Source organism: Emys orbicularis, chromosome 1 (genome assembly GCF_028017835.1).
Source record: "Emys orbicularis isolate rEmyOrb1 chromosome 1, rEmyOrb1.hap1, whole genome shotgun sequence".
Classification (NCBI taxonomy): Eukaryota; Metazoa; Chordata; order Testudines; family Emydidae; genus Emys; species Emys orbicularis.
Genome location: NC_088683.1, coordinates 68,805,808 through 68,828,547, shown reverse-complemented (window position 1 = coordinate 68,828,547; position 22,740 = coordinate 68,805,808). Strand labels below are relative to the sequence as shown.

The 22,740-nt window shown below is 40.2% G+C and overlaps 1 protein-coding gene across 7 annotated transcripts; it reads right to left on the bottom strand.

Moving 5' to 3' along the window:
* Positions 1-2,431: 2,431 nt before the first annotated feature.
* Positions 2,432-22,481, bottom strand: MDM2 (MDM2 proto-oncogene). 7 transcript variants are annotated; one of them, XM_065397561.1, is made up of 11 exons: positions 22,327-22,481; positions 21,648-21,732; positions 15,842-15,916; positions 15,259-15,392; positions 14,030-14,079; positions 12,542-12,609; positions 12,291-12,384; positions 9,420-9,577; positions 8,439-8,597; positions 6,969-7,046; positions 2,432-3,904 (listed from the first exon to the last, which is right to left on the bottom strand). In XM_065397561.1, the coding sequence occupies exons 1-11, from the start codon at positions 22,479-22,481 to the stop codon at positions 3,335-3,337; spliced, it is 1,626 nt and encodes a 541-aa protein (XP_065253633.1). In that variant the 3' UTR covers positions 2,432-3,334. The 7 variants fall into 7 exon arrangements, with proteins under 7 accessions (XP_065253633.1, XP_065253629.1, XP_065253627.1 ...); XM_065397557.1 differs by having other exon boundaries at positions 22,294-22,362; XM_065397555.1 differs by lacking the exon at positions 22,327-22,481 and adding an exon at positions 21,896-22,052.
* Positions 22,482-22,740: the final 259 nt, after the last annotated feature.

The window sequence follows — 22,740 nt, the reverse complement described above, 5'->3', positions numbered from 1 at the left end:
CGTTGTGCCCCACTGTCACCTCCAACCACTTTCCCCAACTTCAGTGTTCTTCACACCACCAGCTGCCTCCAACACCAGTATCTTCACCACCCAGCCCTGAAAACCACGACCCTTTCCCTCTGCACTCAACCCCCATCACCATGCAGTATAGCTGTCCTGAAGTGCAGCACTCACTGCACAGCACACCAGACAGGACATACGCGAATCTGTGATTGTACCGTTCCCCACTCCACCCCCTTGTTTCTTTTCAATAAATGGATTTTTTGGCTTTGAAAACATTCTTTATTATTGCATAAAGTAAAAGACTCCTTAGCCCAGGAAATAAACAGGCACTGCAAGTCTGCTTGTCTGCGTAGCAAACACTGATTCCTAAAGATTGGAACTACTGCACTTCACTCCCATGCAGGGCACCAGATATCACTGCTGGTTTTCAAGCCTCAAATTGCTCCCTCAAGGCATCCCTAATCCTTGCAGCCCCGCGCTGGGCCCCTGTAACAGCCCTGCTCTCTGGCTGTGCAAATTTAGCCTCCAGGTGTTCAACCTCGGAGGTCCATGCTTGAGTGAAGCTTTCACCCTTCCCTTCACAAATATTATGGAGGGCACAGCAGGCGGATATAACCGCAGGGATGCTGTTTTCGGCCAAGTCCAGCTTCCCATACAGAGATCGCCAGCGGCCCTTTAAACGGCCAAAGGCACACTCCACAGTCATTCGGCACCAGCTCAGCCTGTAGTTGAACTGTTCCTTGCTGCTGTCAAGGCTCCCTGTGTAGGGTTTCATGAGCCATGGCATTAACGGGTAAGCGGGATCTCCAAGGATCACAATGGGCATTTCGACTTCCCCTACCGTGATCTTCCGCTCTGGGAAAAAAGTCCCGGCCTGCATCTTCCTGAACAGCCAAGTGTTCCAAAAGATGCGTGCGTCATGCACCTTTCCGGGCCAGCCTGTGTTAATGTCAATGAAACACCCACGGTGATCCACAAGCGCCTGGAGAACCATAGAGAAATACCCCTTCCGATTAACGTACTCGGATCCTAGGTGGGGTGGTGCCAGAATAGGAATGTGCGTCCCATCTATCGCCCCTCCACAGTTAGGGAACCCCATTTGTGCAAAGCCATCCACTATTTCCTGCATGTTTCCCAGAGTCAAGGTTCTTCTGAGTAGGATGCGATTAATGGCTCTGCAAACTTGCATCAACACGATTCCAACGGTCGACTTTCCCACTCCAAACTGGTTTGCGACCGACCGGTAGCTGTCTGGAGTTGCCAGCTTCCAGATTGCAATAGCCACCCGCTTCTCTACTGGCAGGGCAGCTCTCAATCTCGTGTCCTTGCGCCGCAGGGTGGGGGCGAGCTCCTCACACAGTCCCATGAAAGTGGCTTTTCTCATCCGAAAGTTCTGCAGCCACTGCTCATCATTCCAGACTTCCATGACGATGTGATCCCACCACTCGGTGCTTGTTTCCCGAGCCCAAAAGCGGCGTTCCACGGTGCTGAGCATGTCCGTGAATGCCACAAGCAATTTCATGTCGTACGCGTTACGCGGCTCGATAGCATCGTCGGACTCCTCACTTTCACTTTGGATCTTAAAGAATAGTTCGACAGCCAAACTTGACGCGCTGGCGAGATAAGTCAGCATACGCCTCAGCAGTTCGGGCTCCATTTCCTGCAGACAACAGATCGCACTGCACAGAAACTGTTGAAAGATGGCGCCAAAGGTGGACGGAAACAAAGGGATTTCTGGGATGCGAAGCGATGCATCACGGGGCATTGGGACAGGACCCAGAATGCCCCGCACCCACGCCCCCTTCCGACAACCCACAGTGCCAGAATGGGAAGAGGTGCTCTGTGGGATAGCTGCCCATAATGCACCGCTCCCAATGGCGCAGCAAATGCTGCAAATGTGGCCACGACAGTGCGCTGGGCAGCTGTCAGTGTGGACAGACTGCAGCGCTTTCCCTACTCAGCTGTACGAAGTCAGGTTTAACTCAAAGCGCTGTACATCTGCAAGTGTAGCCAAGGCCTAAACTACTTTGGAATGCTGCCCTTGAAATCAGAAAGCCCCAAAATCTGCACCTCTCTTCTCAATATTACACTCTGCAAGAGGACCTCATTAGGCAAGAGAAGAAAGCCACATTTTTGCACAATATTCTCATCAAAATTATCCAGAACCTTACACTTTTATCCTCAAAATACCAGTACAACTGAGTAACCTAACAGCATTTTTAAAATAAATTCTATGTAAATGCACACTTTCACTGCATTCTTGGAATTCACCACACAAAAAATATTCAGCAACATGCAAAGTACAAAGAAATTTCACAGGACAGTAAATTTGGGGGTGGGTGGGTGGGTGGAGGAGCGGGCAAGTATTGAGAGGATTTTTTAAAATTCATTACTGAAAAAAGAGTTACCAAGGAACTGGACACACTAGTTTTAAGGATATTTAATTTTACAGATTTTTCATTTTTTTTCCCAAAAAATTTTGATCAACATTTTATATTAAATGTCTGATTTCAATATATAACTGGCCAATCTACCACCTCACAACTCTTCAATATTCAGAAAAACCTTACAAAACAAAGAATCACAGATTCAATTAAAAAAAAAAAAAAAAACTACTGAACTAAAAAACAACCCTTATGCAAAATATCACTGTGCTGCGTTCACATCTTCTGGTGATCTGAAGTAGTCTCAGAAATATGTCCCCCAATTTACCTACTTTGATAGATAAATTCAATTCTCAGCAATGACCAAGTCAAAATTTTATTTTTCAAAATAGGAATTTTCCTAGGGATTTCTTAAGAAGTTCTGATTTTCCCCAATGACTTGACTAAGAAACAGATACTGGAATTTGTAGAAAGATGGGAAGGTTGAAATTATAAATTCTATTAATTCTTACTGAGCAAAAGAAAACTGATTTTCACAATAATGAAACTTGAGATCACTCATTTCTCAAAAGCATTAAATTCACTATTTTAAAATGGATATTCTATACAGTTGTACAAGTGTCATTACTGATCTGCTTGTGATGTGCAAGTCTTGTTGTGACAGATCCCTTAACATGGAAATAAATTTCAGGAATTTGGGTATTTTAAAATCCCCCCAAATGCCTAATGAAGAAAACTATCAATTTCAGTGCAATTTTTTTTTTTTTTAAGATCAACTTTTCATTAAACTCAAAAGAAAGAAAAATCACGCAAAATATTATGTCTTTAGTTAAACATACAAAAATAGTTTCTTACTCTCTTAATTGTTCAAGTCTATAGAAGTTTGTAAGAAAGCCTGTATAGAAGGTCTGTTGAAGCTATGTTGCACAGTTATGCTGAAGTTCCTTCTAACTAAAATAAGTTAGCACAATCATCTGAATTGGCTGTCTACAGACGGGACAGGGTTTATTCCGCTTTTTCAGTTTCCTTGCACAAGTAAAACACGACATAAGATGTCCTGTCTTGCCATGAACTATACAGCCATTTTTAGGTCGGCTCTGACATATGACACAGGGCTCTATGCTGGAAAGGGGTAGACTGCATTCCATACTTTCCTCTTTGTCTTCTGTCTCTTTTTTCTCAGGTTCTTGGCAATCCTCTTGGCTGCTACAAAAGATACTGCTAGATGTAGATGGCTGAGAGTATTCCTTACTTTCCTGGGATTCAGAAGTTTCTGCTGTTGTATCCTCACTTTCTTCAACACTTAGTTCTTTATCTTCATTCATTTTCACTTTCTTACAGTCGGGAACATCAAAACCCTCTTCATGCTCTAGCTGTGTGGAACTTTCTAATTTTCGCTTTTCAGATTTGTCATTCTTTTCATCAGGAAGCCAGTCCTCACGAAGAGCCCAGCATCTGGGACAATGCCGCGGAAGGGGAGGGTTCATTTCATTGCATTTAGTGCACTTCCAATAATCCTTTAGTGAATTAAAAGTTAAACAGTTAAGCTATTTGGCATTCCTACTATTATAGAAAAAAATTAAAGGTGATTATAGTTTCTTTATGTTACTCAAGTATTTACTCTATATTTGTAAACAAAATTGGTCAATCATCACATTTTAAGATGGAAAGAGCTTTAGGAAGAGGAAAGTTAAAATCAATTACACCACAATTTCTCAATCTTGTAGTGATAGCACATGATTTTTTTTTTTTCTCCTCGCAATTAAAAATTGTAAAAATCTCTCTCAAAACTGAACAAGTAAACAACAATGCCAAGGAAAATGTGTTACACAGGCAGTGTACCAAAAATGTATACATTCAGCACTATCATTAGAGCTAGACTTAAATCTATTCCATGATGTGTTTTAGCAACTGGTCTTCTACCTCTCTAATGTAAGTTTACACATTGCACAGACTATCTGCATATGTATTTTCAGAAAAATAAAACTATGTTAAAGTGAAATTATGGTTGCAAGTACTTATCAGTAATTTAGGAAAAATATGTTACAGGGATGCTGTAATTATCCTAAAACGAAGCATTATAAACCCAGGATATTTTGAGTTAAGGTTAAACATAAAAGAAATCCAAACATGTTAAGGTATAGAAATGCGCATTTAGGGCACTCAAATAGCTTTAGGTCTGCCTTGTAATAACACCATATACTAAACTCATTTACAGATCAAGATTCCATTTCAGATTGTACACAACAGTACATCATACTGGAACCTCTCTTACGCTGCCTTCATGATCCCAGAACCTATGTTTCTTTAAATAAAAGTCTCTAGCTGTTAGGTTACTGAGCCTTGAAAATGTGAACAGAGTGTAACTGATGCAATGATGTCGGTCTCCATTTGCAGAACTTGAAACAACTCCAAGGGGTATGTGACCTGATTCATTTATCTTAGTGGGTGCCAACTATCACCCAATTATAATACTTTAAACGTCAACACTGTTAACTCATTATTCAAAGCATATACAAAAGGAGAAGGAAAATCATACTGTGAAGATCTGTAATCTACTGAGAGTGACAGCTTATTCTGGTACCACCAGTCAGTGGCCCTGGGACAGTATCGCATTGTTTTGTGTCTCCAGTCAAGGAAAAGCCTAGCAGACCCCAGCGGAGCATCTGGGTTCCTCCAAAAAGCCAGTGGAGCATATGCGCCTCACTGAATGGAGCCTGAGATCCAGGAGGATGTGTGAACCTATTCTGAGTATCTGCACAATCTACTGAGAGTGCCATATCATGTGGCGGAGTTTATTCTGTGTACAGAACTTGAGAACTATCGCTGCCATTTCCCCCCGACTCCCTCTCCCCCATCTAACCTGTTTGTGATTAAGCCATTTTTGTGTTTGTTGTCCCAGGTCAGATTAACCTGATTTTCCTACCAACTCCCAATGGTATTAGGAAATGTTTAGGATTAATGATCATTTTCTGCCATTATTTTTCTTAACTGAAAGTTTACACCTGCAAGTAGAGGCTGGTGCATACAAAGAAACTCACAAAGAATTGCCCTGTTTCAAAATGGCTGCCATTACCCATTGTTCTTAATGTAAATGAAATAATAGGTCAATATCTTTACAGATGGCTATAGCCTCCCACTGTTACCAAGGAGACACCACGCTGCCTTTGGCAGGTAGCCCTATGAGGTCACAAGGCAGAGAATAATATTTGGTTGTACTGAGAACAATTATCTCTTCTCAAAATCACGAACTGAGGGAAGCCTGTGGCTTCAGTACTACTGAAAACAACTGAAGGTGGCAGCTATTTTAAAAGAGCACTTTTTTCTGAAATCCTCTGAAGTTTAACATTATTCTCCAGTCACTGCTGAAGGAAAAACTTCCAATTATGAATACTGTGAAAAAATCATTAATCCTAAAAAAGTTTTCACGTGTAGTCTACACTCAAGATTTCAGTGAGTTTAAACTATATGAAAGGTCTGAAATGTGTGCATTATTCAAGATCCTTCCCCAAAAACCTCAGTCTGACTAACACTGAATGCTCAATTCCTTAAAAGACATATTTTAAAAGTCATTTTCATGCCTAAAGGTATTTAACACATTTATATAAATTCCTATCTCAGAATGTTGTAATTTTGGGGAGTGCAAAACTTAACCTTAACTATGGAGCTGCAACTGGCAACACCATAATTAAAATGCTTGTTTTGGAAGCCTTTGTTCTACTCAGACATGAACTGTGAATGAAGAGCAATAATAAAGGTATATTGCCTATTTAAATCTAGACAAAGTAACTTTAAAAATATTGTGTTTGACATTAAAAAAAACAAAAACAAAAACACAAAACTCCTTATATTCCCAGAGGTATCATTACAGCTGGCTCCACAGTACAAGCATGATTAAGGCAGCTCAGCCAATGACATGTTCTGGATGACTAATTCTCCTATGCACCTCTGTGTTCATAATGGCAATTTAAAGAAATTGTTCCATGTTTTAGTATTTAGTTTTCAAGACATGCCAAATTCTGAATTCAGACATTCTGACAAGCCAATGTGCTGAAATTTAAAAAACTTTACACAAAAAATAGAGAAACTGATCTTTTCAATCTTCTAGACAATTTAAAAACAGTCCCTTTATCCTTAGTGAATTTTCAATACACAATTTTTTGCTATTTTCTTTATTTCACTCAGATTAGACACTGAAATTAAAGTGGCCAGTTTTATTTTGTTTTTTTGTAGCCAAAAACAATGCTACCTTTTGGTTTCCAAAAATATTAAAAAGCTTTTTTTAAAATCCTTCCTTTGTGTTTTAAACAAAAAGTTAGGTCTAGGCTCTAAACTGTGTGCCCCTTTCTCTAAGTGAGCAAGTAAAATTTGAAATTCCTGTGTCAACAACTTTAAAACTGCATAGAGAAAGATTGAGGTCTTTCAGTTACCGACCTATAAATCGAACTATCATTTTCCTTTTAATGCAAGAAAAAGTCAGATTTTACTTTTAAAATCGCCCACTGAATTCATATATGTTCCCAGTCCTGGTCTTTCATTTCACAAGACTTGTAATTTTTTATGAACCAAGTATTTACTCACAGCTAGTGAAATTTCAGGATCTTCATCGAATGAATCAGCATCACTCTCTTCAGTCTGATATATCGTCACTTGATATACCTGATGGAAGAAAATATATTTTAAACTTCCTTTTACTTGGTTTTTAATTTTAAATGTTTTATTAAAAAACAACCCTGAACAAGTAGTAAAGCACACTTGACAGAATACTTTAAAAACTTTTTACCAGATAGAAAATAGTACTAGCTAAAGTTCTAGATGATGTGGCTATATACTACATGCATTTTCTTGGTATACGGAATTAAGAGGGAGCACTAATACTTACGGGTACAGACAACACTGTAATCAATTACCAGCTCTAGAAACTTTTGTTCTCATTTGGGAACAGCCTCTTGGAAGATTTACAATATAGACAGACAACAGTGGGCCTCCCTCAAATGGATAATGTCAATTGTGAACAAAAGCTTTAGCAATACAAATATTTCACTAGTCAACACAGTAAATGAAAGACACTAATTCCAATACTCTGCACCATAGAGCTCAGTATTTGTAATTTTTAAGGCTACCTATGCTGTCTCCTAATGATACAAGACAGCAGTGGTCAAACTGTGGCTCACGAGATGCATGCAGCTCTGTTACTGTTAAAGTGTGGCTCACGGAGCCACCCACACTCTACCTACCAGACTTGGGGAGGGGAGCTTGGGACCTCTGCCTTGCAGCAGGGTGGTGAGGTAGTGGCTTCTGCCCAGCACGGCCGAGGTGGAGCTTTTGGGTTTCAGCACTCCTGGGCATGCCTGCCAGGGCTCAGGGCTTCAGTGGGAGCGGGGCTGAAACCCAAAGCCCCGGCAGGCACCTTCCACAGGACTGAAGCTCCGAGCCCCAGCAGGTGTGCCTTGGCACTGAATTTTGTCGTATACGACTCTGAGGGCCAGTAAGTTTGGCAACCCCCCGATATAAAATCTTAAATAGTTTTTAAAAATGTATTCTAAAAATACTTCTATTCATTTTTCACTTTATGAAGATAAATATCCTATTTAATATGTTTTGCCTTTCAAAAATTATAAGGTTTTCTTCCAGTAAAGTTCATATACATATTCCAAGCTAAGGCCTTTATCCTGCAAAAAACCATGCATAAGTGGACTCCTGACCCTGCACTGAACCCCAGTGACTTCAACAGCCAGTGAATTTTACTGGATGAAATTCTATGGCCTATGTTATGGAGAAAGTCAGATTAAATTATTGTAATGGTCCCTTCAGGCCCTATAAATGACCCCAATGGAGCTCTGCCTACAGGGAGCTTCTTGCAGAATCATGACTAAATTTGTACAAAGAAAACTCAGTATAAAGAATGGCAGTACATATTTGCCATACAGCACATACAGTCATGAAAGAAGACTATGGACAGGTTTCATATTGGATTCCAAGAAAATGCTTCTGCTATAACATTTCAGATTTGGGGTGGGGGGGAGGAGAAAGGATGGGGAATATACATGCCTCCTCATCTTCATCTGTGAGCTCTTGTCCTTCTTCATTATGGCTATAATCTTCTGAATAAATGGACTCAACTTCAAACTCAACACTGAACTGGTCTGAAACAGAACTCTGGTCAAACCAATCATCAGAGTTTTCGCTTAATGAACTGGCATGAAGATCCTGAATATAAAGGGGAGGGGGGAATATATTTAACTTCATTAATACATTCTTATGACTCATACTGCTACATGTGTATTTAAACATAATAGTAAAGAGAAACACTGTTTAATTGGCTGCCAGCCAGAGATAACAGTCATGTCTCAGCCAAATACCTCATACCACTCAAGATGTTGGGATTTCTGCTGCAGCTGCACAATTTAGAAATATATTATTGGATTTATAAAACCTTTAAAAATTATTTTTAAATGAATGAAAAGCACATTGGAACTGTCTCTAAAACTAGTATGTCGAAATACAACACAAGTGAAGTTTGAATTTACATTTGCTAACATTTAAAATATACAGAAAAGCAGATGATATATTGTGTGAATTTAATAACAAATATTTCACTTGTGTACTGAAATTTTATAAGACTTACAGCATCTTTTATCAAATCTCAAAATGCTTTAACAAAGGTGTGTAACTATTAACCCACATTTTACAGATGGGAAACTGAGACAAGTGTAAATAACTTACTCTAATCATTAAACACACTCTCGCTGGGAATACAGATATTCATACACAATTCAGAGGCACCACTTTTCTTTTTTACTGTACCAAGGGCTAAGAATTCATTTGTTTTGCTTTCTTTTCTGAATATTCATAATGAAGATTTAAGAAAATTCCATTCTTAAGTTTTATGATCCAAGCCACCTAAAATACAACACTCGGGTTCTCTGACATCTCTAGAAGCATTATTTGTTTCAAATATTAATATGATAACCAAGATGCATGTTTGGGAAATTTGAGAACTCAACATAATTAAAAATACATCTTGCTTACAGGACTTGCAGAGTCTATTGAGTCGCTGCTGTTGCTTCCTTCGCAGCATAGCCCACTTACAACACACCAAGAAAGGCTTTCATCAAATGTGAGCGAAATGCTGTCTGACTTATGCCGTTTTCTTCTTTCACTAGGTTGTTCATCTGAAGAACTTTCTTCTGTGTCAGAGAGAAAAAGCTTATTAATCCAAAGGTATCTATGAAGTGCACAATGTTACATGCATTTTAGTAGATGTTTAAACTGGATTTTACTTATTCAGAACTTCAATATTAAAATTATTCAGTGTTTTTCAATGGAAAATTAAATAAATAAAAGGCACCTGACCTATTTTAAAAAGACAATGAAACACATTCTTCCCATATTCCTAAAAGAAAATGGTGTAAAATGGGCAAAAACCTGACATTTCTGAGGCTGTTTTTCGCTGACCGCCCCATCATTAAGATGTATAAATGGTAATTTCCCCAGGCAATAGATACTATGATTAAGGAATCATAAGAACGAACTCCTGGCCACCTCTGGAAATCAAGGATTTCATTTTAGCTTTACATGCAACAGTATATTTATTGGTATCAGGATTTCTATTATAACCCCAATTTGCGGGTGTATAAAAGTCCACACTAAAAATTCCTTTAAGGCTAAAACGTGATGTTCAAGATGTCAACTGTGGAAACATTGGTTTAAGCTGAAGAACTCAAAAACACTACTTTTTGGATGTTTCTGACGTTTTGGACTCTTGTAGCATGAAGGAGGGCGGGAGTAGGGAGACAGTATTTTGGGTATAAATGTATCAAAATTCAACTCCACTGACCTTAAGAAAAGGCATTATAAAAAAGAATTTGACAAAGACTTAAGCAGCTGCCAAGTCAGTGTGTAATAAATGCAGTGGAGTGAAATTCCCTACCAGGATTGGCAAATTGGTTCAATGACCATTCAACAGAGCCTGCTGCCGCCTACAGGTGCCTTTCACAAACTCGCTCTATTGCCCAATCCTTTCTTTGCACTGTAAAAACGTTTGAAAAATCCACCCCAGGGCCTCTAAGCCTGGCATCTTTAGTTTTTAAAGAAAAAAAGAACAAAACACTTGTACATACTTTGTGACTCCTCTTACTTTCCCTTGATGCTTCTTGGCTCAGTCCCTCTCTCTTTTCTTTTTTCGCCCTGAGAGCCCCAACCTTCAAACTTAGATGCCCCCAGGCCCAACCGTTGCTCCTGTCCATCGTTGTCCTCATTAAGTTGTCATCTCTCCATGAGGTACCGATAACATGCCAACACACGGTTTCTAAACATTTACAGTGAAATAGTAGCGGCTCCAAAGGAGCCGCTACCATCCCAATGTAACGAGCATAATGGTTTAAGGGGAAGATTTCCTACAAATTAAAAAAACAGTGTACATAAAAACACTATATTAGAAGAATTTTAAGGCTGTAATAAACTGACAAATGGATGCAAAAACAGAGTTAATGATTAAGCTTGCAATAAGCAGGCACAACAGAACACCTGATTACTCTGGGTTGTGTGTAAGTATTACAAGTTATAATCCTTAACTGTGAATTTTCATCCTTTCACCAGTTTGAGTTACAACATTAAAAAGAGTTCTTTTAATATAGTGTGAATGGCTTATAAATGCAGTAAAGTTTTACGATAGGCTAGGATGACTGCTGCCTAAATACTACAAAGATAAGCATATCAGAAACACCTTACATAGATCAAGCAACTGAACAAAATATTACTGAACACAGGAAAACAAAATAAATATTGCATGCTATAATTTTATGTGAAAGGTTATTGTTACTCATCACAACTATCAAGAATCACCAGATAAGTAGTGATAAAACGCAGGTTGGTGTGGAAATTACCAGTGCGTATTACATATAATTGAAAGTTATGAAGTGTTACCACCAAGAGGTTGAAAGTTACACATAACTCAAACAAAAAACAAAACAAAACAAAAAAAAGCACTCAAACACCCACTAAATATCAGAATCAACACCTCAGATTTTAAGAATGCATTAACCAATAAATATTAAGTTGCCATGTAGAGGGATGAGGTAGAGAAAAGAATCAGAGGGCCAAATTTTCGCAGGTATTTAGGTGACTAAATACTTTTGAAGTTCTGGACCAAGATAACTGGATAAAATAAAGCCTTTCACCCCATGTCAGTGACTTAAATCCAATACAAGTAGGTTACAAACAGCAACCAAAAGTTAAAATCTGGTGGCTGTCTGAAGAGTTACCCAACATCAGTTTTAACGTCTCAGTGCAGTGTGTGAAAAGATGTCCACATCACAAAGAAAACACCACTGATACCCTTGTTGGTGACATCAGTATAAAGGCAGAGAATTGAACAGGCATGGAGACTGAGTTACCCTATCACCCTGCTGGTAGTCCTTGCAGATCAGGACTGTACCATGCTGGTGAGGTTATTACATATATAATCATAGCACCTAGAAGCCTTAGTCATGGACCAGAGCCCCACTGTGCTAGGACAGTGGTTTTCAATCTGTGGACCATGGACCCCTAGGGGTATGCAGACTATGTCAAATATTCCCCAAGGGATCCGTACCTGCAGTCGAAATTTTTAAGGGGTCCACAAATGAAAAGAAGATTGAAAACTGCTGTGCTAGGAGACGTACACACATGTGGGGAAGTCTGTATTGCCATTACCCACATTGTATCTATTCTATGGATAAGCAGAGAAGCTCATTCTCCAGGGCTGTCAATCTGGTACCTTTCACAATGGCTAAAAACATGAAAATGTGGACTCCCCAACGAAAGATGACATGAGCCAGTGATATACAAGTTTGGTCTAGGTGTACATGCTCTTGAAAGGTATAAAATATTGAAAATCCTTCATTATAAATGTGCACATACCAGATTCACTGAGCATCCTCCTAGAAGAGGTAGTTGGTCTAGAAGTCAAATTTGGGGATGTCTGTTTTTCGTCAACTAACTCTTGCATGGATTCCTGTTTAACAAAAATACTAAGTAAGCATAGTATTAATGTGGATAGCATGAAATTAATTTTAATCTTTCAACTGCATCCAAATCTCAATGGTAAAGCAAATGAAGTTGTGAAACTTGAAAGAATGTATATGTTAGAATGTATCGAGTAGTTAGATCACCTTTAGAACATTGCCTTTTTCAAGTTGACACCTGGTCTCATTCTCAGATGTGTTTGCTTCCATAGACTCTGAAAAAGAAAAATACATAATGCAATGCATCAGAAAGGAAATATCTGCAGATTCAAGGGACTGCAGTAAAGTTGTAAAAATATACTGCAAATACTTTGTACATATCGTTTTAAATCTTAATTCAGAGTATACTTTACATTTACAAAATCACTTCATACTCTTAAGAAATGTTCAAGGTTTTCTTTGTAACATTATATACACAATTCTAAGAAAAAAAATGCAACTGTTTTGGAATTTTTCACAGATGAAAAAGAATATTGGGAGAAAATATTCTTAGAAATAAAACAATTTTTAACTAGATATCAACATGATGATACTAAACTATTTATAAGAAGACACATACAAGATCCGCTGGTTTACAAACCAAGACATCAAGCTCTGCAAGAGATGTTTACAGTCATTAATATCCTGCTAAGACACAGAAATAATTGTTCTAACTACATTGTCAGAATGGACCCTGAACTACACAATGCAACTAGTTATTTTCACGACAAAAGGTATCCATTTAGAACAAAGTTAAGTATAGTAAGCACATACCCTCTTTATTTGACTAGATTTTATCTTTGAGATCTTCTCTACTTCTATCCTTCTACTCTGCTGTTCTGGCCAAGATTTTCAAAAATAGGAGCCTAACGTTAAGCCCCAAAGTCCATATTTAGGGACTTGCCTGATATTCAAGTGTCGAGCACCCAACTGCACCCACTGAAGCCAATGGTGCTCCATACTTTGGAAAATCAAGCAGATTACATGTATAAATGTAGATTTAAGAGCCTTTTTAAAAAAAATTCACCCCCATATTTAACTTTCATTTCACTCATTTCTTAAATTTAAGTTACATCAACAGCTGCATTATCAATCCTTCTCTTGCAGATGTGAATAAATTGAAATAGACCATAGTCTATTTTATGAAATTATATATGGATTTATTAAACTTATAATAACAAAGTATATAGATTTTTTTCCTGCTACTTTTATTGTTTATCGTGTCAACTATTACAAGAGAAATGTTAACTCAAATTAGACAGGGTAGTTAAGGATGAACCAATTTTCAAATATTTTGTTTTTTAAATGTATTTCTTAGCGTGAGTTGAGTATGTAAAGAAAGCAGAATCAAAGTCTGCACATAATGCCTTATCCTGTTTCCAGTGAAGCCAACGAAAATTTTGCCAGTGACTTCACTATGAGCAAGTTCAAGCCCATTTTCTGTGCTAGACCCATAACCTTAAACAGTTTATTTGTAAAAGATGCAATTCACCTCCAACAGTGCTACAAAAAAGTGACAATAATTACATCATCTATCAATGACTGAAGTTAACTGAATATCGCCTACAATGTAAGTTAATATAGCTTTCAGGACTTTTGCATTAATAAAGACCACTTTCCCCCCCCCAAAAAAAAGGCCTTTCAACACTAACTTACCTTGTTGACTGACTGCTATCAAGTTACTGGAAATCATGGAGTATACCTTCCTTGAAGGGAGACAAAATAGACATTTCATAGATTTAAAAATTATAAATTAGAAGTTCCTATTTACTGTGGTAAATTTAGCCAAACTAGAAGAGAGAAAGACCAAGCTGAAAACATTGATTATTTTGTAGTGTCATGATTAGAGCTGGCTGAAAAAGAGGTAAGTGCATTTTATGAAAAATTCAAAAGAAATGAAAATGTTTCTGTTTTGCTCAAAACTTTTCACAGCATTTTTGGATGTTTTCATTTTATTTTGGTGGGGAAACCACCACCATCGCTTTGATTTTGCTTTTTTAAGCTTTCCATTCCTCTTTCACCACCCCATTGTAAAAAGGGAAAATAGTATAAAAAGTGAAAGTGTTTTCCCGCACCAAAACAAACGGAAGAAACTTTAAATGCTTTTTTCTAAAAAGTTGGAAAAAATTCCATTTTGAATTTTTTTCAAAAAATGAAAAATTTCAACAAGATCAGGAATTTTCTTCTGAAAGTTTCAATTTTGTCAAAAAGCCATTTCTCACTTAACCAGCAGTTGGACCACCTCTAGTCATGATTCACAGCATTTTTAATGGAACTTGTACAGCATTATTTCAGGGTTTAATCCAGAAAAAAAAATCTTCAACTTTTAGGGCAGTGGCAAGACCCAGGTCATGCATACTGGCTTTGCAGCAATATAACCTATTTCAGAAGAAAGTCTAGCCGGCTGCAGAGGGAAATCTTCAACCGCCGTCACTCTGCACTGATGAGTTGTGTAGCTGCCTGGAGAAAAACAAAAGAGCGTATGCCTCTTCTCTGCAACCCCCTTTACTGGACTTGGTCTCCCATGCATAAGGAGTTAATAATGGGAAGAGGACAGTCTGAAGTGCTTGTGTAATGTCTAAATTATGTGGCTGTTACCTCAAGGGGTAGAGGGGAGAATCTCTCTTCAAAGTAGACAGAAGCCCTAAGGTTACTGAACCTCAGAAGTTTGTGTTCCTTCTGAGGTCTGGCAGTTATAGATATAAATGCGGGCTGAATCATGCCTCCCTCTAAAAAAAATGGACAACTGGGGGCATACAATTATGACAATTCCATCTGTCAAGACTTATGCAAATAAAATATGCAACAAATTGCAAACCAACACATAAGTTCAGTGTGTTACATACATTTCATACGATCTCTCTCACAAAGAATATGAAATGTACCTGTGTTCTTTTACCGAAAAGCTTGGTACCCCAAATAGATCTCCAAGAAGATCATCTGCACAGTGGACAATATGCTGCTGTTTTTCATCATATAATCGTTTAGACATAATATATTGGCCAAGATAGAATATTACCTACAATGCAAGTCAAATATAGCTATATTAAATATATTTATAACTTTAAAGTATAAAAATATAAAATAACCTATTTCAAACCCCCTAAAGAGTCTATTCTCTTTTCAATTATCAGCTGCAACTCCATATTAATATTAACAGAGTTATAAATAAATACTACTTTACATAGCAGTTTTTGTCTGTAGTTCTCAAAGCTATATACAGTACTCCATTTTACAGACAGAGAAACTATGGAATAGATGTTAAGTGACTTGATCGAGGTCACAAAGCAAGACTGTGGAAGAGCCAGGAACAGAACCATCTCCCAGCTTCCACACCGATGCCCTATCCAGTAAGCCACATTATTTTTTTCATATTATGGGGTAATTAATAAGTATGGTAAACTTGTAAGAGTGAAACTTATATTTATTGCTATCCATCATTGTTAATGAGAAGTTCTGATAATTTACCTCTTTCATTGTAAAAGTGTCTTTTTGGGCACCAGCAAATTTTAACAACTTCAACAATAGTGGCTTCGGCTTAAACTGAAAGGAAAAAAAAAAAGCAAATAACATATTTCATTTTTATAGTGCATGTCCTCCCCAAAGAACCATAGATTACTTGTGTATTACACCCACAAACACTATGTTAAAAGAGTGTTATTTATGTTGAAACGTCAAGCATCTCAAAGTTAGGACATGGCAGATTTTTGGTTCCCTGTGCAATCTTAATTTTGTCATTCCCCACGGTGCATTTACCGTTCACATCAAATGAAACAGGGGTCCTGTGAAAATCTGTGTGTCATCACATAATTAAAGACTGTGACAAAATACATATGCACATGGAGGCTAAAGTAAGGTTCCAGAGGCAACGACAGTCTTTGCAACCTAAATAAGATTTGTTTACATGCTTACATAATTTCCTAGGTTTTTCTTTTTAAGAAAAAAGATAAACAAATCCTATTACACGCAACTATAACAATCCTCCCTCCCCCAAATCATACATCATCATGGTGTGAACCCTGAACTTTCAGCAATGTAGCCCAGACTGCTCCCCCTTGAACTACAAGGCTTACTACATTAGCTGGTAAGTAGAAGGCTGTTATCCCAAGGGGGGGACCCAGCCTAGCTCTCTCGCACCACCAGGAGGTGTGGCAGCTCCTACCCTGGTGCCCTCAAAGTTAACTAAATGGCTCATTAGAGCGATTTGCTGGGTTTGGGCATAAGCCCGTGTCTCTCTCCCCACATCTTCTTGTGCTACAGCAGCTCTAACAGTTCTTAAGTGTTCCCAATATAGAGTGTGATGCTGCTGTTGCTGGTTCAGCAGCAGCATGAACCTGGTCCTAACATGTTCGTGTTTAGTTATTTCAGCAATGAGACAAAATATTTCTGAAGAACGGGTGAGAGAAGGGAAATGGCTTTTTTCAAAAACGTATCTCTCAGCAAAACCTGAGCTGAATGTCCTGGGACAAAACGGACAGCTCTTCGGTCCAAGGACTTTCCTTCTGCCATATTTCGAAGGTTTGATGCAGTTAGAGCTTCTAAAAACAAACTATGAAGCAGTTAGAGCTTCTAAAAACAAAAGGGCCACAAGAATTTTTTTATATGGAAAGTGTTAAGCAACCTAAATACTTGCTCAACCCAACAATACAAACATACCACTGAAATGCAACAGATGGATATACAATAGAAAGGAACAAACTACATCAAATCAAGTGTAAAAGTATAATTAGGGAGGCCAAAAAAGAATTTGAAGAGCAACTCGTAAAAGACAAAAACTAACAGCAAATTTTTTTAAAGCACATCAGAAGCAGGAAGTCTGCCAAAGAATCAGTGGGGCCACTAGAGATCGAGGTGCTAAAGGCACACTCAATGAAGTCAAGACCACTGCATCGGTCTTCACTGCAGAGGATATGGGGGAGATTCCCATACCTTAGCCATTCTTTTTAGGTAACAAATCTGAGGAACCATCCCAGATTGAGTGTCAGTAAAGGTGGTTTTGGAACAAATTGATGACTTACTATGCTTACATTTATCAGGACCAGATTGGTATTCACCCAAGAGTTCTAAAGGAATTCAAACATGAAACGGCCGAGTAACAACTGTGGTATATAACCTATTGTTTAAACTAGATATCTGGCAAGTAGCCAACATAATACCGATTTAAAAAAGCCTCAAGGCAATGCTGGAAATTACAGGCTGGTAAGCCTAACATCAGTACCAGGCAAATTGGCTGAAACTGTGTGTCTGATAATTGTGTTCTTTACTATAGATCAAGGCTAGTCAATGTTTTTTTGGTCAAGATCCAAATATCTTGGTCAAGGTATAGGCAAAGTCCAGACTCCAGAGAAAATAATAAAATAAAGTACAGTAACATTAATTATAAGTAAATAAGATTTTGGGGTCCATTCAAAAGCATCTGGCAGTCCAGATTTGGCCCATGGTCCGCCTATTGACTACCCCTGCTATATATGAACACGATATGTTGGGGAATAGTCAACGTGGCTTTTGTAAGGGGAAATCATGCAGAATCCAATCTAGTAAAATTATTTGAAGGCGTCAAGAAATATGTGGACAAAGGTGATCCAATAGATATACCTGGACTTTCAGAAGGCCTCTCACCAAAAGGCTCTTAAGCAAACTAAGCAGTCATGGGATAAGAGGCAAGGTCCTCTCATAGATTAGTATTAAAATATAGAAAACAAAGGGTAGAAATAAGTGGACAGTTTTCAAAATGGAAAAAGGTAAATAGTAGGGTCCCTGAAGGATCTGTACTGGGACCAGTGCTGTTCAATATATTCATAAATGATCTAGGAAAAGGGGTAAGCAGTGAGTGGCAAAGTTTGTAGACAATATAAAAATACTCAAGATTGTAAAGTCCAAAGCTGACTGTGAAGAGTTACAGATGGATCTCACAAAACTGGGTGACTGGGCAACAAAATGGCAGATGAAATCCAATCATAGAATTGTAGGACTGGAAGGAACCTTGAGAGGTCTTCTAGTCCAGTCCCCTGCACTCATGGCAGGACTAATTATTATCTAAACCATTTCTGACAGGTGTTTGTCTAACCTGCTCTTAAAAATCTCCAATGATGGAGATTGCACAACCTCCTTACACATTTTATTCCAGTGCTTAACTACCCTGACAGGAAGTTTTTCCTAATGTCCAACCTAAACCACCCTCGCCGCAATTTAAGCCCATTGCTTCTTGTTCTATCCTCCGAGGGTAAGGAGAATAATTTTTCTCACTCCTTCCTGTAACTGTTATGTTTCCTTCTCAGTCTTCTCTTCTCCAGACTAAACAAACCCATGTATTTCAATCTTCTCTCATAGGTCATGTTTTTTTAGACCTTTAATCATTTTTGCTGCTCTTCTCTGGACTTTCTCCAATTTGTCTACATCTCTCCTGAAATGTGGCATCCAGAACTGGACACAATACTCCAGCTGAGGCTTATCAGCACGGAGTAGATGAGAAGAATTAATTCTCGTGTCTTGCTTACAACACTCCTGGCTAATACATCCAAGAATATTTGCCCTTTTTTTTTTTTTTTTTGGGCAATAGTGTTACACTATTGACTCATATTTAGCTTCTGATAAATGCAATGTTGATAAATGCACACTGGAAAAAGTAATTCCAACCATACATACAAAATGATGGAGTCTAAATTAGTTGTTACCACTCAAGAAAGATAATGGAGTCATTGCAGATCGTTCTCTGAAAATATCCACTCAATGTGCAGCAGCAGTCAAAAAAGCTAACAGTATGCTAGGAACCATGAGTAAATAATAATACACTAAATATCATAATGCCTCTAGATAAATCCATGGTAAGCCCACACCTTGAATACTGCATGCAATTCTGGTTGTCCCCTTTCAAAAAAAAAGATATCTTAGAATTAAAATAAATACAGAGGGGGCAACAAAAATGATTAGGGGATATAAAACAGCTTCCATATGAGGCGAGATTAAATAGACTGAGACTGTTCATCTTAGAAAAAAGATGACTTCAAGGGAACATGACAAAGGACTATAAAATCATGAATGGTGTGGAGAAAATGAATAAGGAAGTATTATTTACCCCTTCACATAACATAGAACTAGGGGTCACCCAATGAAATTAGTAGGCAGCAGGTTTAAACCAAACATAAGGATATACTTCACACAATGCACAGTCAACCTGTGGAACTCGGTGCCAGAGGATGTTGTGAAGGCCCAATATATAAGTGGGTTAAAAAAAGTATTAGATAAGTTCATTAATGGCTAGTAGCCAAGATGATCAGGGATGCAACCTCATGCTGTGGGTGTCCCTAAACTCTGACTGCCGGAAGCTGGGACTGGACAACAGGGGATGGATGAATCACTCAATAAATTGCCCTGTATCATTCATTCCCTCTGAAGCATCTGGCACCAGCCATTGTCGGAAGACAGGATTCTGGGCTAGGTGGACCATTGGTCTGACCCAGTATGGCCATTCGTATGTTTTTACAATGGATTCATAAAGGGAATGAACATCTCATTGAAACAGAGAAACAGAGAGAATGTATCATAAGTAGACAGAACTTAGGGCTAGTCTACATGGGCAACACTTTAACGTGGCTTGTGTAGTCACGGCAGAGCGCTTGGAGAGAGCTCTCCCATCACTCTAAAAAAAAAAAAAAACAAAAAAACAAAAAAAAAACACCCACACTTCCAGGAGAGGCATAGCTACCAGCGCTGGGAGTGCGGCTCCCAGCAGTGGTGCACTGTCCATACTGGAGCTTTACAATGCTGAAACTTGCTGCACTCAGAGGGGTGTTTTTTCACACCCCTGAGCGAGAAAGTTGCAGTGCTGTAAATTGCCAGTGTAGACAAGCCCTTAATTATTTAAGCTCTGATCCTGCAACTGGATAGGTGTGGGAGGAAGCTTGTGCCCACAAGGAGCCCTGCTGACTTCAATGGGACTCTATACTAACACAAGGGTCCACCCAGGCACTGTAGATCTGATTGCAGATCAAGGCCTTACAATCACAGTCTTGATTTCCATGACAAAACCTCTGACTTTTAAGGTATTTTTGATTTTAAATAAATCACTGTATTTTTCCATCCTAAGCTGCATGGTATTCTTTCATGAACATCTGGCTTTTTTTGTGTTTTCCTACCTTTCTAGCCTTTTAAACTATTATTAACTACTTAACTTTTCTAACAAAGTAAATTCACTTGCAATAGCATGCCATAACTTTTTAAACAACTTAAGTCACATCTGATGTGACAGAAACCATAGGATAGTGACTAACACAATTGCTGCAGTGCTGGTACAGTACTCAGACAGAAGAGTGACACACTTAAAGAATCACCACACCCCTGGGCTTTTCATCATAAGGTCTATGTCTCTTACCCTTGCTTTTAAGTTCTAATGCAGCACAAGATGGTATTGACACATACTGAAAACCTATAAAAACAACAAGGAGTCTGGTGGCACCTTAAAGACTAACAGATTTATTTTATGCTATGCATCTGAAGAAGTGAGGTTTTTACCCACGAAAGCTTATGCCCAAATAAATCTGTTAGTCTTTAAGGTGCCACCAGACTCCTTGTTGTTTTTGTAGATACAGACTAACACGGCTACCCCCGATACCTGAAAACCTATAGTTAAATGAAAACAACGAGGACTCCTTGTGGCACCTTAGAGACTAACAAATTTATTTGGCCAAAATAAATTGGTGCCACAAGGACTCCTCATTGTTTTTGCTGATACAGACTAACACGGCTACCACTCTGAAACCTGTCACCATACAGTTAAATAGAATCAGTTAAATTCACACTCTCTCAGAAACAATACAAACACCATGTAATACTAGAACTTACACCTTTCCCAATGCTCTAATATGATTGTCAAGATTTCCATTTTAAATGCTATTTTTATAGGTTTTATATTCTGAATGGATCTAGTAATCTGTTCGAGGCTCAAACGGCATTAAAATCAAACACCTGTTAAAACATTTCTTTAAGAACACATTTAAAACCAACAAAATCCCAGAAACATGAAGTTTAGGTAGCTGTGCCATCCTTCACTCCCAACCGTGAAAGCTGATTTACTCCACAACTGTGCGATTAAAGAGAATCCACTTCACTTCCCTGGCTTTAATCCAATACGAACATCTAAGTTTCCTAGCACTGATGTAGGAGCAGTCAGCATCCACATTCTCGACACCTGTCTACCAGCAGGTCCATTGGAAGCAAGCCCCGCAGCCAGCAGGAAAACCTCGGTGTCTGAGAGCCAGGGGCCAGGGCTACTCACCAGTGCCTCTTGATCGGCGGGGGGAATGGCAGAGGCGCCGGGGCAGTCGTCCGGCCCAGCTGACATCTTGGTGTTGCACATTTGCCTGAAACGAAGACGGGCGGTGTTAGCCGCTTGCCCGGCAGCGGGCGAAGCGGGGAGTCCGCACGGAGGAGCAGGGCCGGGGTAGGGGTAACGCGAAGCAGCGACGCAAGCCCGGGCCGCGCTACCCACTCAGTGCCGTGCGGGACCGGGGGCCCCGGCCTCACCTGGGCGCTCCTGGCGGGCGGGCGCACGCGCGGCTGAGCTGCTGCACTGGCATGAAGCGGCGGGGCCGGGCCGCCTTTAAATAACGTCGCCAGACGAAGGCAAGTCGGGGCTTAGCTCCTCCGCTGGCCGCGGCATGTCTGAGCATGACCCGGGGGTGACGCTGCTGAGTCACAGCGGGAGGCCGCGCGCGCCGCTGCTGACTCACCCAACGGCTGGGGCGGCCGCCTCGGTCCGACCCAGCCCCGCGGCCGCCTGTTCCTCTTTCCCGGGCGAGCCCCGCGCGGCCTCCCTCCGCAGCTCTGCGGAGCCTGCCCACCAGGAGTAGGCGAAGCGCCCGGCCTACCCCGCCCGAGCCCCTCCCTCCGCCCGCCAGGCCCAGCGCCCCGTCCCCACGCACCGCCAGCCGCCGGGGAGGGGGAGGTGCCGCTACCTCCCGCGAACGGCTGCGGCCAGGGCCGCTCCGAGCGCCGCCATTTCCCCGACGCTGCGCGACACAACGCCCACGGGCCGGTGGTTTCCTCGCTGCGCACCCGGCAGGCGGGCGCCCCCTCGCGGCCACGAGAGCCTGCCCGGCCCGAGCTGCATCCGGGTCTCTGGCCTGGGCCTCGCTGCGCGTAGCGCGCAGGCTCCCAAGGAGGAGGGGCCGCTGCTTAGCCCGGGCTTGTCCCCAGCCCCGCCAAGGCCCTGCCTCCGCCCGCCCAGACTGAGGAGACCCGCCACCACCTCCCCCCAGCTGTAGGACTGAGCCCCGGCCTGACCCAGCCCTTTTCACACACTCCGGGAGCTGCATTTCTCCAGTGGCCAAAGCGACCCCTTGCCTGCTGCCCCGCGATCCCTCTGCATT

What these genes read in the sequence shown, in the direction of transcription:
- MDM2 (XM_065397561.1), bottom strand. Translation starts at nt 22,481, where the DNA reads ATGCAGCTCGGGCCGGGCAGGCTCTCGTGGCCGCGAGGGGGCGCCCGC. An exon ending in AAAAAGGCAATGTTCTAAAG is followed by an intron (nt 12,385 to 12,541) that starts GTGATCTAACTA and finishes TTTGTTAAACAG; the next exon opens with GAATCCATGCAAGAGTTAGT. An exon ending in CAATAGACTCTGCAAGTCCT is followed by an intron (nt 8,598 to 9,419) that starts GTAAGCAAGATG and finishes CTTTATATTCAG; the next exon opens with GATCTTCATGCCAGTTCATT.